This window comes from Lepus europaeus, chromosome 1, assembly GCF_033115175.1.
Source record: "Lepus europaeus isolate LE1 chromosome 1, mLepTim1.pri, whole genome shotgun sequence".
Classification (NCBI taxonomy): Eukaryota; Metazoa; Chordata; class Mammalia; order Lagomorpha; family Leporidae; genus Lepus; species Lepus europaeus.
In genome coordinates this window covers 54,878,254-54,890,973 of record NC_084827.1, presented here as the reverse complement: position 1 = coordinate 54,890,973, position 12,720 = coordinate 54,878,254, and the positions used below count along the sequence as shown (strand labels likewise).

Here is a 12,720-nt window from a genome sequence, read left to right as displayed (position 1 = left end):
TCTAATAATGACTCTGTCCTTTGTTCTAGACCCTGTCTAGCGCACTTGGGCCTCATTCCTTTGTAATCATAACCTCTACTCTACCACCAATGGCTCTACTCCCAACCTGTGTGTACTGAAGGTCCTCTTCCCCACTTAATGCTGTATAACTGTTCAAACCTGGTAAATGCCACTCTTAGGATCATTGGTTACTATCCTCACTCTGTCTTTTATGACCTTGTCTAAATATGATCAGAGTCGGCAAACTTGGAAGGCTTCCATAGCCTTGGCAACTCATGACAAGAGCCTAGGGTGGTTACTGGCGCCATAAACTAGAGTGTCAATTTGTTGGGTCAACAACAAGAGCCACTGTGCACTTGCTCCTCATGTGGGATCTCTGTCCTAATGTGCTGTACATTTTGATTTAATGCTATAACTAGTACTCAAACAGTATGTTTCACTTTGTGTTTCTATGTGGGTGCAAACTGTTGAAATCTTTATACTAAATTGATCTTCTGTATATAAAGAGAATTGAAAATGAAAACAAAAAAAACAAACAAACAAACAAAAATAAACAGCCATGTGGTCCAGTCCAGGAGCCTCTGGCCACCTGTGGTCCCAAACCCCTTCAGCTAATGGGATGGACACATTTTCCTTTAATTGCAGTGGACTTAAATTTTAATGGTCACCCACAGGCAGCACAGTTTTAGAGTGAGGGTGGACTGGGTTTGAATTCCCAGATCTGCCCACTGTGGGCTGTGCAACAGGTGGAACATCTGTAGCCCTCCAGAGCTCAGGAGGGGTCAGTTGTCTGGGAGGTGGGTGTGGCCAGGCCGCATGAGGCTGGTGTGAGTTGTGCAGGCCATGTTCTGGAAGGTGAAGAAAGTGCTCTTACCATCACCCTGGGGAGGCTGCTTGAGATTTGTGTTCTGGGGCAGTTTGCAGGGCCTGGGAGGGGCGCGTACCATGATCAGCATTCTGCTCACCTGCCGCCCTCTTGTCCCGAGTCTTCCCCACTGCTGCTTCCACCCTGAGTTCTGGAACATTCGGGAACATTCTGAAGCAGTAGCGCCTGGTCTACTGTACATGCTATTTATCTCCTCTGTCCTGCCAGGAACGTGAGGCCGAAGATGACCATTTATGTCTGCCAGGAGCTAGAGCAGAGCCGGGTGCCCCTACAGCAGAAGCGAGAGGCCGGTGGGGACAGCAGCCTGTGCGGTGAGTCGTGGGCCCTGTAGCCTGGCTTCCCTAGCCCCAGCCTGGCCTCTGCACTTCCCGCAGGTGTGAGTGTCTGGGCCCTCATCTGTGCTTTCAATGGTCAACCTGGGAGGGGGAGTCCATGTCTCCCAGATTCCTACAGGCAAGGAAGGGGCTGCCAACAACTGCGTGCCCTGCTTGGGGCAGCGGCTGCAGCACAGCGTGGGGTTCCCAGCACACCCTGGGGCTCGAGAGGGGTCACTTGTCCCAGGTCTCACTTCTGGTGAGCACAGAGGCAGAATGGGAACCCAGGACCTCCCACAGTGCAGCTCGTCTCCCCCCACACGGCTCCCGGGGCAGGAGCGGTGAGGTACACGCTGCTGGCCGGCTTTCTACTCAACTCTGCTGCTGGCAGCCCCGGTCAGCTGGGGCAAAGGCCAACAGTGGCAGCCTAGAGCCTTGTTAGCTTTGTGGTTTGTTTTATGAGGAAAATCGGGAAGAGGAACTGGCTCAGAAAAGGTGACAAAGAGAAGCACTGTTAGGGTTCTGATGAAGAAAGGAGTCTTGGACGAGAGGCTTGGTGTTGGCATCAAGGCTCGGCTCTGCCGGACCGACAGTGGGTCAGCTTGTCTGACCCCTAGGACAGGCAGCCTGCCATGCGGCCAGAGCCGTGACCTCTGCCACCCCCTGCAGAGCAGCCATCCCAGGTGTGTGCTTTCACAGTACCCTGCTTCCAGTCATGTTGTCTTGAGCCAAGTGTTCCGTAGTTGAGGAAGAGGTTTGGGGACCTCACATTTAATCACATTCCATTTCTTTAAACATTCATTTACGTTTCTTTGTATTTTTTAAAAAGATTTATTTGTTTATTTGGAAGAATGAGAGAGAGAGAGAGAGAGAGAGAGAGAGAGAGAGGTCTTCCATCCATTGATTCACTCCCCAAATGGCCACAACAGCCAGCGCTGGAGCCAGGCTGAAGCCAGGAGCCAGGAGCTTCTTCCAGGTCTCCATGAGAGTAGCAGGGGCCCAAGAACTTGGGTCAGCTTCCTCTGCTTTTCCCAGGGCAGTAGCAGGGAGCTGGATCAGAAGTGGAGCAGCTGGGACTTGAACTGCTGCTCATACAGGATGCTAGCATTGCAAGTGGCAGCTTTATCCAGTATGCTACAATGCTGACCTCCAAATTTACTTATATTTCTTTGAAAAGGAGAGAGAGACAGGGACAGCAAAAGATCTTCTGTCCATTGATTCACTCCCTAGATGCCCACAACAGCTGGGCCAGGCTAAAGCCAGGTACTGGGAACTCCATCCTGGTCTCCCACGTGGGTGGCAGGGATCCAAGGACTTGAGCCATGCTTCTGCTGTCTCCCAGGGTGTGCATTAGCAAGAAGCTAGAATGAGAAGCAGAGCTGGGACTCAGACCCAGGCACTGCTGTATGGGATGCAGATGTCTCAAGTGGCCTGCTAAGGACTTGGCCAAATGCATTTGCTTTTGAGGAACTTGAGGCCCCTTACGATTGAGTGCATGCTGCGTGCCTGCAGAATTTGCTGTGAGCCAGCTAGTCTTTCACTGATGGAAAGAATGAGATGGGGACACAGATTTCTTCCTCCCTCTCAAAGTGAGAGTGCATCTGGCCACACATTGGAAACTGACCGCTCCAGCCTCCACTTCACCCCCATCTGGATGTCACTGGGTCTGACAGTCCAGGAGTCTCCTCATTTTCTACCAGTGCCCCATGAGAGAGCGAAACAGGAGGAAAGAGGCAGGGCCCAGCCTCTGTCGGCCTGCGGATGGCTGCAGGGGCCTGCTGTGGCACCCTCAGCTGTGTGGCTTCCAGGTGCCCCTTGCACCCTTACAACGGGCGTGAGCACCCGCACAGTGGTTCTCGGTGGGGGTGTGGTGGCAGGCCCATGGCGCTTAGCTGGCCGTTTACAAAGAGGGATGCTGTGTCTCCTGCAGTGTACCACGCCATCTTCTTGGAGGAGCTGACCACCTTGGAGCTGATTGAGAAGATCGCCAATCTGTACAGCATCTCCCCCCAGCACATCCACCGTGTGTACCGGCAGGGCCCCACGGGCATCCACGTGGTAGTGAGCAACGAGGTGAGGGACAGCCGGGCTTGGGCAGAGTGGGCAGGAGCACCTGGGCGCTGGGCCACAAAGGTGCCCTGCGTGTCTCATCCGCGTGCCACCTGCTCGCCTGCAGCCCCCTGCCGGGCCATGAGGTGGGAGCGTTGAGGTTGTGGGGCCACATGTGGGTCTGAGTGCTGAGCAGTGCTGTGGCTGGTTGCTGAGCAGGCACAGGGAGCACCCCTGTTCCCACAGTGCTCATGGGCAGGGCTGTGGCAATCAGAGAAAGGTGGCAGGCTGTCACTTGCAGGTGAGAGCAAGGCTTCCATGAAGGGCAAAGGAGCTGCCACCTGCCTGGGTCTGTCTGTGGCAACACAGGCCTGAGCAAGGCCCAGGCCGGGGGCAGCAGAGGGCTCAGGTGCTGTTGGAGCAGTGCCTGCTGTGGCACTGGCCTGGCTTGCTGACGAGTTAGGCCTTCCACGCATGTCCTGGCCAGGCTTGCTGATGACTTAGGCCTTCTACGCATGTCCCGAGCAGAGGCTTTCAGAGGCTTGCTCTGTCCTGGATCTGTCTTCCATATAATGTGGGCAACAAGTGCCAGCGTCGGAGTGCCTGCTGTCCTGGCTCCTGTCGTCGGCGTTCTCACAGTGACTCATGCGCTCCTCGTGGCCCGTCTCACAGACGGGAGACTGAGGCACCCGGGCTGAGAACTGTGCCAGGTGGCTCAGCTGGGAAGGAGGAAGCACGGCCATGGGACCCATGCTCTGAGCTAGCACGAGACCCACCTCCTCCCAAAATCCCCTGCTCAGCCCCCAGCAGGGCCCAGGTCAATTCCAGAAATGGAAAGTTTCCTAGAAAGGATTTTAGAGAACAGGTGCAGGGGTGGAGGCTGGGAAAGGCACAGGAGACGTGGGCTGCGGTATTGCCCTGGTGTCCTCGCCCAGAGCTGCGCCCCTGTATCTGAGCGGCCGGGGGAGAGTCGCAAACCTCTCTGAGCCTCCGCCTCAGCATCTGCAAAGAGGGGTGGTTACAGCCATCAGGCGCGTTATGATCAGGATCAAAGAGAAAAGAGCCAGTGGCCAGGAGACTCTGAGCAGGGTGTGTGTGTGTGTGCCTGCCGGGTGCTTGTTACTTTGGGGGGCAAGTGGTGCTGAAACCTCCTTGTGCCTGGAATGTGGAATCTGTGTTTCCTAAGTTGTCACCCTTGGTGGTAGTCTTCTGATCACTTGTCATTGGGCTGCCGTTCCCCTCATGTTTCATCTCAATCCTCGGGGGTGGCTAGGTGGTTTTTTCCTGCTCTGTGTGTGTGTGTGTGTGTTTAAGATTTATTTATTTATTTTTTTTGTGAAAGGCAGAGTTATAGAGACTGAGAAATCTTCCATGTGCTTATTCCCCAGATCACTGTAATAGCCAGGACTGAGCCAGGTTGTAGCTAGTTGTCTGGAACTTTATCTGGGTCTTCCATGTGGGTGCAGGGGTCCAAGCACTTGGTTATCCTCTGCTGCCTTCCCAGGTGCATTAGCGGTGAGCTGGCTTGGAAGCAGAGCAGCCAGAACTCGAACTGGTACCCATAGAGGATGCCGGTGTCACAGGCGAGGCTTAACCCACAGCGCCACAACGCTGGCCACCCTGATGCTTTAATTAAGAAATGACTCATCATCAGGATGAGGACATCAAGAGATAGAACAGCAGAAGGGAAATGTGAAAGACCCTTATGGTCCTCATTCTTCCTAGAAGAGTTGATAATAGGTTTGATGTGCTGTGCCAGGCAATTCCTAGTATGTGTGTGTGCCCTAGTGTGTGCAGGTGTGGGTGTTCACAGCACGTGACAAAGATCCAGCTGTGTGCTTTCTGCAAATTGCTACTTCTGTCACCAATTCAGGCTTCCTTCCATGCAGTTAAACTCCACTAGACTTTAGGAATGGCGACTTTTTTTCTCCACCCCCATTTCGGAGAGGAGAATGGAGCCCAGGGCTCTGGACCAGAGCTTCCTATAGAGTAGCTGGGAAGGAGCTGGAGCCCAGAACCACGGACAGCTGTGGGGCATGGAAGCCTTGTCACTTTGCATTGCAGAATGAATTTCTATTTGTGAAGACAATAGCCAAGCATGTGGGGAACCCTTGTAGTTTCACAGGTCTCTGAGGGACGTCCTGCCTCAGCTTGCCCTGTGCCCTGAGAGTCACCGTGAAGTAAGTGAAGCAGAGAACAGGGCTCAAATGCCACCTTGGCTAAGTAGGCGATTCTTATTCCCAAGTCTCCTTGCCTCGTAACCCCGAATCAATTGGAAACCTTTGGTTCTTAATTGCCCAGAGGGCTGGAGGCAGGCTAACCAGCCACAGAGCCGGCCCCTGGGGTGCAAGGGCACTTAATTAAACAAAGGAGTTACTGATTAAGCCCATGTGGCTGGGCTGCAGGGAGTCCTGGATGGAGCAGACCGGCAATATAGAATAAGTGCACTTCATGCCTCGTTAGGCCCAAGCGGTGAGGAGCAGGGGTCCACAGGTGGCTGGATTTGCAAGATTCGGGGTCGTAATCCAGAGCAGACCTTAAAACATCAGCTGGCTTTCTTTGCTTTAGCTTTTGTGCTGGGTGTGTGTGTGTGTGTTTATGAATGTGTGTAATTTCAATATTCTTTACATGTATATTATGGAATACAGCACATGTAAGTGGGGTATGTACACCGCATTTGTGCAGAGTAAAACAAACATCATTAACGTTCCCACACACGTGCCCTCAGGTTACTAGACTATTCCATCGGAAGCCCCTTTAGGCTCTTGTTATTTCCTCTTCCACTCCCGCTAGTCTGCATTTTGTATTAATCATTTCCTTGTTCCTCTTCGCTATGTCATTTAATTTTGCCTGCTTTAAACTTCACGTAAGTGAGTTAGTGGTGTAGTCCTCTGTGACTGGCTGTTTTCATTGCTGAACTCTGCGTGCGTGGAGGGGTGTGGCTGGGTGACACGCGTGGTTCAGATGCCTGCTGCTGACTGACACCGGGGCTACTTTCAAGTTCTATGAGTGCAGACAGCGATGCTGCTCTGTGCACACTTGCAGGTGTTTTCCCAGGGCACATGCCTCTTAGGAGAAAATGCATAGTCATTCCTGTCCAGTCTGTGAACTGCTTCCTGTTGCCCACTCCTGGCCATTGCTCTGTGCGCATCATTGAAACAGCACCCTTTCACCGGTGGACCTTGAGACAGGAACAAAAAGGCTGTTGTCCGAGGTCCCTGGGGAGTTCGTCAAGAAGCCGTGGCACATTGTCCATGTCCGGACATGGCTGCAGACACAGGCATATTCCTCATACATTGTCCTCATACATATTCTATGTGTAAAGTTTTTTGGGAAAGAAAGTTTAAGTGGTTTTTGATTTACCACTAATACAGGTTGAATATCTTATCTGAAACATTTGTTTCAGACTTGGACTTGTTTTGGAGTTTGGAAGGTTTGCATAGATTTTTACAGTAGAGCATCCCTAATCCCAGAGTTTAAAAATGGAATGCCTGGGGCCGGCACTGTGAAGTAGCAGGTTAAGCTGATACCTGTGACACCAGCATCCTGTAAGGGCACCAGTTGGTGTCTTGGCTGCTGCATCTCTGATCCAGCTCCCTGTTAATGAGCCTGGGGAAAGCAGTGGAAGACCACCCAAGTGCTTGGGCCCCTCCCACCCACATGGGAGATCTGGATGAAGTTCTTGGCTCCTGGCTTCAGCCTAACCCAGACCTGGCCATTGTAACTCTGCTTTTCAAATAAATAAATAAATATTTAAAAATAAAAAAGCAATAAAAACCCTGAATGCTTCCAAATTGGAGACTGTTTAATTATCACTTGAGCATTTTGAGTTTTGCAGTTTTGGATTCAGGGTGCTTAGCTTGCATCCACATGTGTGTTCCTGTCGCATGTCCGTTACGGAGTGGATGACCCAGTTACTAAGGCAAAGCAAAACCAGCACAAACACCCAACCCCAAGGCCCCGTGTTCCATGGCAGCATCCCGATCCCCGCCCAGGCTGCTGTCTGTCTTTCTCTCATGGCTCTCTCAGCATGTGTGGCTCCTGAGTTTGTGCAGACGCTGCCCCAGGCTCTGCTACCCTTAACATAAATGGTGAGCTCAATGCTGAGGAACGCCATCTCTCACTTGCCTTTCAGATGGTGCAGAATTTCCAAGATGAATCTTGTTTTACCCTCAGCACACTAAAAGGTAATGCTCCCCCGCCTACCATCTCTTGTCTGATTGAAGCGATGCCTCACTCAGGGTCAGGGGCTGAGGGTGGAGCCTTTTGGGCCCATGTGGGTGGGTCACAGACCCCAAATGGTCACAAGGCCACTTCCCCCTTGTTCTGTGGGTTGTAGCCAATGAGTGCCTTTAGGGGTCTGGGGGCTGTTCCATCCATGAAAACCACAGTTTGCCCAAAGCCCCCTTGGACATAGGTCCTTTCTTCAACCTTGAGGCTTATTTGGGCTTATTTGCCAGTAGCCTACCAGCATTCCTTTTGGGTCCCCCGAGTATGGCAAGAATGTACCTTTCTTCCTGTGAAATATGCACAGTGTTTCTCTTGTGCAGCTGAGAGCAATGACGGCTACCATGTCATCCTGAAATGTGGGCTCTGAGTGAAAGTAGGTCATGCACCTGCCTCCCAGTGCCCAGCCCCACAGACGCCTTTGGATGTAAGCTGCAGCCTCACTGGCCACCTGGAGCTGGGAAGGACCCTGCACTGCACAGGCGATGGAAGCCACAGACCGTCAACCAGCAGAAGCCCATGGACACGAAGTCTGGTGTGCAGAAAGCCAGTGGGTCTTTTCCCCCGGCTCCTGGCCTCCAGCTTTTGGACAGTTTCTTGTTCTTTTTCCTAGCCCTCATATTCTAAAGGGACACAGTGGGGCCTCCGGCCTCTTAGTTGAAGGCTCACTGGGTATCTCTCTTGGTACCACCTCGTTGGTCCCTTCTGATTGCTCACTGGCCCTGCAGAAGGCTTCGCCTCATCCCATCCCTTTACCCTGTCTCTGGTGGCTGGCTCCGAGACCAGCCCCGCGGACTCGATGGAGGCGATTTGCCCTATCCTGCTGTTTGTTTCCCTTCTCAGTGAGCTGTTCTGGTCTTGGATGATGGGATGGGCGTGCGTTATCCTGTGCCTTCTGCTCCTTCGCTTCTCCCTCGTTTCGAAGGATCTGCTGCTGCAAGCCCAGAGCTGCACTCATCTCCATCTCTGTATTGGCGTGGTGGGCACCCTGGTGTACATGTACGACTTGCCACACAGCTGGGTGTTCTAAAGCCTGCTGGAGGGGTGGAAAAAGCCCATTTGCCTGGATGGGAACAAAATGATTCCTCTGGAACTACTTTAGTATAATTTTATTTCCTGAGCAATCAGGGACAAGGAGGACTAGGCAGGGAGCCTTCCATTGTATCATCAGATGACCTTGACCATCATCATGGTACCAGGCCCTCTCAGATGCACTTACAAAATCCTCTTTAGAGAAGACGGTAGTTCTTCACTGCTAAATTTGCCAGGTTCCTCAGGTACATTTTGTTTTCTGTGGGACGCCTCCTGTACACTCTGACCTTTTTGCAATCGCAGAGGGGATGTTGAGGGTATTTTGCCTACCTTGGAATGGTGGGGTCACCTTTCCAAATGGCCTACCTGAGATGGCATTTGGATATCAGTGACTGGTAGACTCAGCGATTAGTCTTTGTCTTGCCTGTGGTTCCTGTGGCCTAGCACTAGGACTCTGCTGATTCAGCTTCACCTTCCAAAGCATTGAAACGTAGTCAGAACCAGGCATCCTTTGTTTTGCAGATGGGAAAATGGAGGCCAGAGGAGCAAAGCCACCTGCCTGATAGAGTGATAGGGTGGTGATAAGTAGTTTAACATCTGAAAGAAGCCATTTCTAGCAGCAGAAACAGCTCTGTGGGGTCAGTAGCCATGGTGTACCCACACAGTGAAGACTGGCGCTGGATTTCTTTCTCTTGTTTCTAGGGGGAGCTAATAGCTTTTACTGAAGTATAATTCACACACCACATGGTTCACCCACTTGAGTGTGCAAGGCAGCTTCAAAAAGTACATGGAAAAAATGCATGTTATGAAAAATTGCATCGATTTCCAAAATTTTTTGCACCAAGGTAAACATCTTTTTAAAAAATATTTTTAAGTAGTTTTTAACAGATTCAATATAGTTCATAGATACAATTCTAAGAATATAGTGATATTCCCTCCCTCCCCTATCTCCCTCCTACCCCCTTTGCTTCTCCCTTTCTTATTTTTAGCTTCTTAATACTTCCCTGAATAAGAAGTTTAACAAGTAAAAATCAACAAGATCCTAATTCAGTGGGAATTTATAGACAATGGCTAAAACAATAATGAAATGGAAAGATGACCATTTCACCCATAGATAATACATTTTAAAGTAATCACAGATCATTAAAACTATGATAGTATAACTTTTTTAAAAAAGGTATATTTATTTTGAAAGGCAGAGTAGAGAGAGGGAGAGACAGACAGGTCTTCCATCTGCTCATTCACTCCCCAGATGGCCACAATGGCCAGGGCTGGGCTGGGCCAAGCTTCTGTGTCTCCCATGTGGGTGCAGGGGCCCAAGGACTTGAGCCATCCTCTGTTGCTTTCCTAGGCTCATTAGCAGGGAGCTGAATCAGAAGTGGAGCAGCCGGGACACGAATCAGTGCCCATTTGGCGTGCTGGTGCTGCAGATGGTGGCTTAACCTGCTACACCACAGCACCTGCCCCATGGTGTACATTCTTAACTGTTGGTTTGACAAAGGTATAAAACAAAGTTTCTCAAAAGTGTATTTGCAACAATACTGATACACACAGGCCTTTCTTCTTTTTTAATTTTAGCTCCTACAGGTTGTTTGTCTTTCTGTGTCTGGCTTGCATTTCACTCCACCTGATGTCCTCCAGTTGTGTCCATTTTGCTGCAAACAACAGAATTTCATTCTTTTTATAGCTGAATAATATTTCCGTTTTTCAATGAACATTTTGATGTAGCCTTGTACAGTTCTATGGTTTTTAGCAAAACTCATGGAATCACAATCAACTCAGAGTCATGATCAATTTTTGGACATTTTTATTGTCCTCTTGGCTTGAAATACCCTGCTTTCTGCCCACTTCCTCCAGATACAGGCAACCAGGTGTCTACTTTGTAGACAGATTTCCTTCTTGTGGACATATCAGTATATGGCATCATACAACATGGTCAATTGTGACTGGCTTCTTTCCCCTGCATGTTTTCTGGAATCATCCATGTTGAGCATTTACAGGACTTTGTTCTTTTTTTTTTTTATTGCCACTACATCGTATGATGTACCACGTTTTGTTTGCTCATCAGCAGATGGACATTTGGATTGTTTCTACTTTTTGGCTCTTACAGATAATGCTGCTATGAATGTTTATACAAGTTTTGTGGGCATTTATTTTTGTTTCTTGGGAACAGGTTTAGGAATGGACTGACTGGGTCACGTGGTAACTCTGGGTTTAGCTTTTTAAGACTTGCCAGGCTGTTTTTCCTAACAGCTGCACCATTTTGCACTCCTGCACACAGGGTGTAAATTTCCATTTTCTCCACGATGTCACCAACACTTGGCTATTGTCTGTCTTTTTTGGCTGTAGTGCCATGGTGGATATGAAATGGTATCTCCCTGTGATTTGGATCAGCATTTCCCTGGTAGGTACTTGTGTTGAACTTGTTTGCCATTTGTGCATTGTTTTTGGAGAAATGTCTATTCAGATCCATCCTCTGCTTCTTAGTTGGTCTTTTTGTCTTTTTGCTCCTGAATTGTCTGAATTTTTTGTATATCCTACATGCATGCCCTTTATTGGGTGTATGATTTGTAAGAATTTTCTCCTATGAATCATCTTCACTTTCGTGATAGTGTCCTTTGAAGCCCCAAAGTTTGCAATTTTGATGATATCCAAGAGACTTATCTTTTCTTTGGCTGTTTGTGCTTTTGGTGTCACATTTAAGAAATCATCACTTAACTTAAGGTCAAGAAGACTTATGCGTGTATTTTCCTCCAAGAATTTTTGTGGTATTAGTTGTTACTCCCAGTGATCTTTGGTTCATCTTGAGCTGATTTTTGTACATGTGTACAGTGTGGAGTCGGGGGTTCCAGCTCATCCTTCTGCATGTGGATATCCACTAATCCCACCTGTGCAATTGTCTGGGCACCCTTGCTGAAGGTTCCTGCTCCTTACTGCGTCTCTTTTTGGGGGACATGTTGATGTCATTGGGAAGCCCCCTCTACCGTTTTTTAAAAACTCAGTCCTGTTCTGGTTCCACCATTATTACAATGGTCTTCCCATCCCATTCTTGCTGCCGTCTCCCCCTCCTGTCTCAGCAGCACTGGGCCATGTCCCTGCCTGGTGCTCGGCAGTCCTTCCTGGGACATATTCCAGCTCTACACACTAGACTTAGGGGAAGCTCAAGACCAGTCCTTTCCTCTTTGAATCAGCAGGAACCTGAGTCCCACAGAGAGGAACAATTCACTTGAGGTCCCATCACCCACTGGAAGACCCAGAACTCATATTGACTGTGGGTCTTCTGGCTTTCTGACATCCAGCTTTCGTGGTAACCTTGGTCGCCACACCCAAGAGATGCCACTGCCCGGGCCAACTGATGCCAGGAAAGATTTAAATTCTAAATTTTTATTTTTATTTTTCTGAATTCCAAAAGATGGTCATTAATAAAGTTCGGTTACATCTTATTTGCTGTTAGCAGGATCTTCCTTCTCTGGCATGCCTGTGACATGGGTGCTGGCATCTGCTTCCTGTAGGTGGTGGTGGTGACATATTCTAGCTGACAAAACAATGGAAAATGATAAGTATCAGAAGAGCCCACAGGGCAGTTTGGTCTCAAAATGTCAGAGCTTCGTGATTCAGCAGTTTGTCCTGTCTGCGAAAGAAAGCTATGGGTGTTACTTCTCATGTCACGGAGATACAGAAAAGACCATAGCACTCTGCTATGGGGAAGGGTGACTCCCTTCCCTGGCCGTCTTAGGCTGTGGCTTCTGCTTGGCCACAGCAGCCTTTTGAAGGGGACCCCAGAGGGAAAGAAGAGGGGCCGAGTGCTGCTATGCTTTGCAGAGTTACACCCAAAGCCCAGAGTTCTGAAGTGTGGGGCCAGCATCTGTTTGCAAGGTTGTGATAAACGTTTCCTGTTTACCAGGCTGCACCTTCACCTTAGACTGAAGCCATTGAGTGGGAGAACAATGGGATTCCTTGGGGGAAGGGGTCAGGGTCAGGGGTCAGGGGGAGGGGTGGAAGGGATAGGGTGGAGAGTTCAGAGTCTTGGCTTGGGGTCCTACACAAAGGTCAAGCATTGCCCCAGTGACCTCAGGCCGCTTAAGCAGAGCCATTAACCCAGAGAAGGCTTACCTGGAGCCGTCTGGAGCTGGCTGAGCCACGTGGGACAAGTTTCCAAGTCCAGTGTTGCTTCAGGGGCTGGCCTGAGTGACCGGTCTGAAAATCATTAAC

The 12,720-nt window shown here is 49.8% G+C and overlaps 1 protein-coding gene across 1 annotated transcript in view; it reads left to right on the top strand.

Moving 5' to 3' along the window:
• The window catches only part of TFCP2L1 (transcription factor CP2 like 1), a 51,613-nt gene extending 43,070 nt beyond the window's left edge, over positions 1-8,543 (top strand). The window contains exons 12-15 of the mRNA XM_062199025.1: positions 1,094-1,197; positions 3,131-3,273; positions 7,385-7,436; positions 7,800-8,543. Coding sequence (XP_062055009.1) covers positions 1,094-1,197; positions 3,131-3,273; positions 7,385-7,436; positions 7,800-7,846 — 346 coding nt within the window. The 3' untranslated portion in view covers positions 7,847-8,543. The remainder of the gene's footprint in view (positions 1-1,093; positions 1,198-3,130; positions 3,274-7,384; positions 7,437-7,799) is intronic.
• The last annotated feature ends 4,177 nt before the right edge of the window (positions 8,544-12,720 follow it).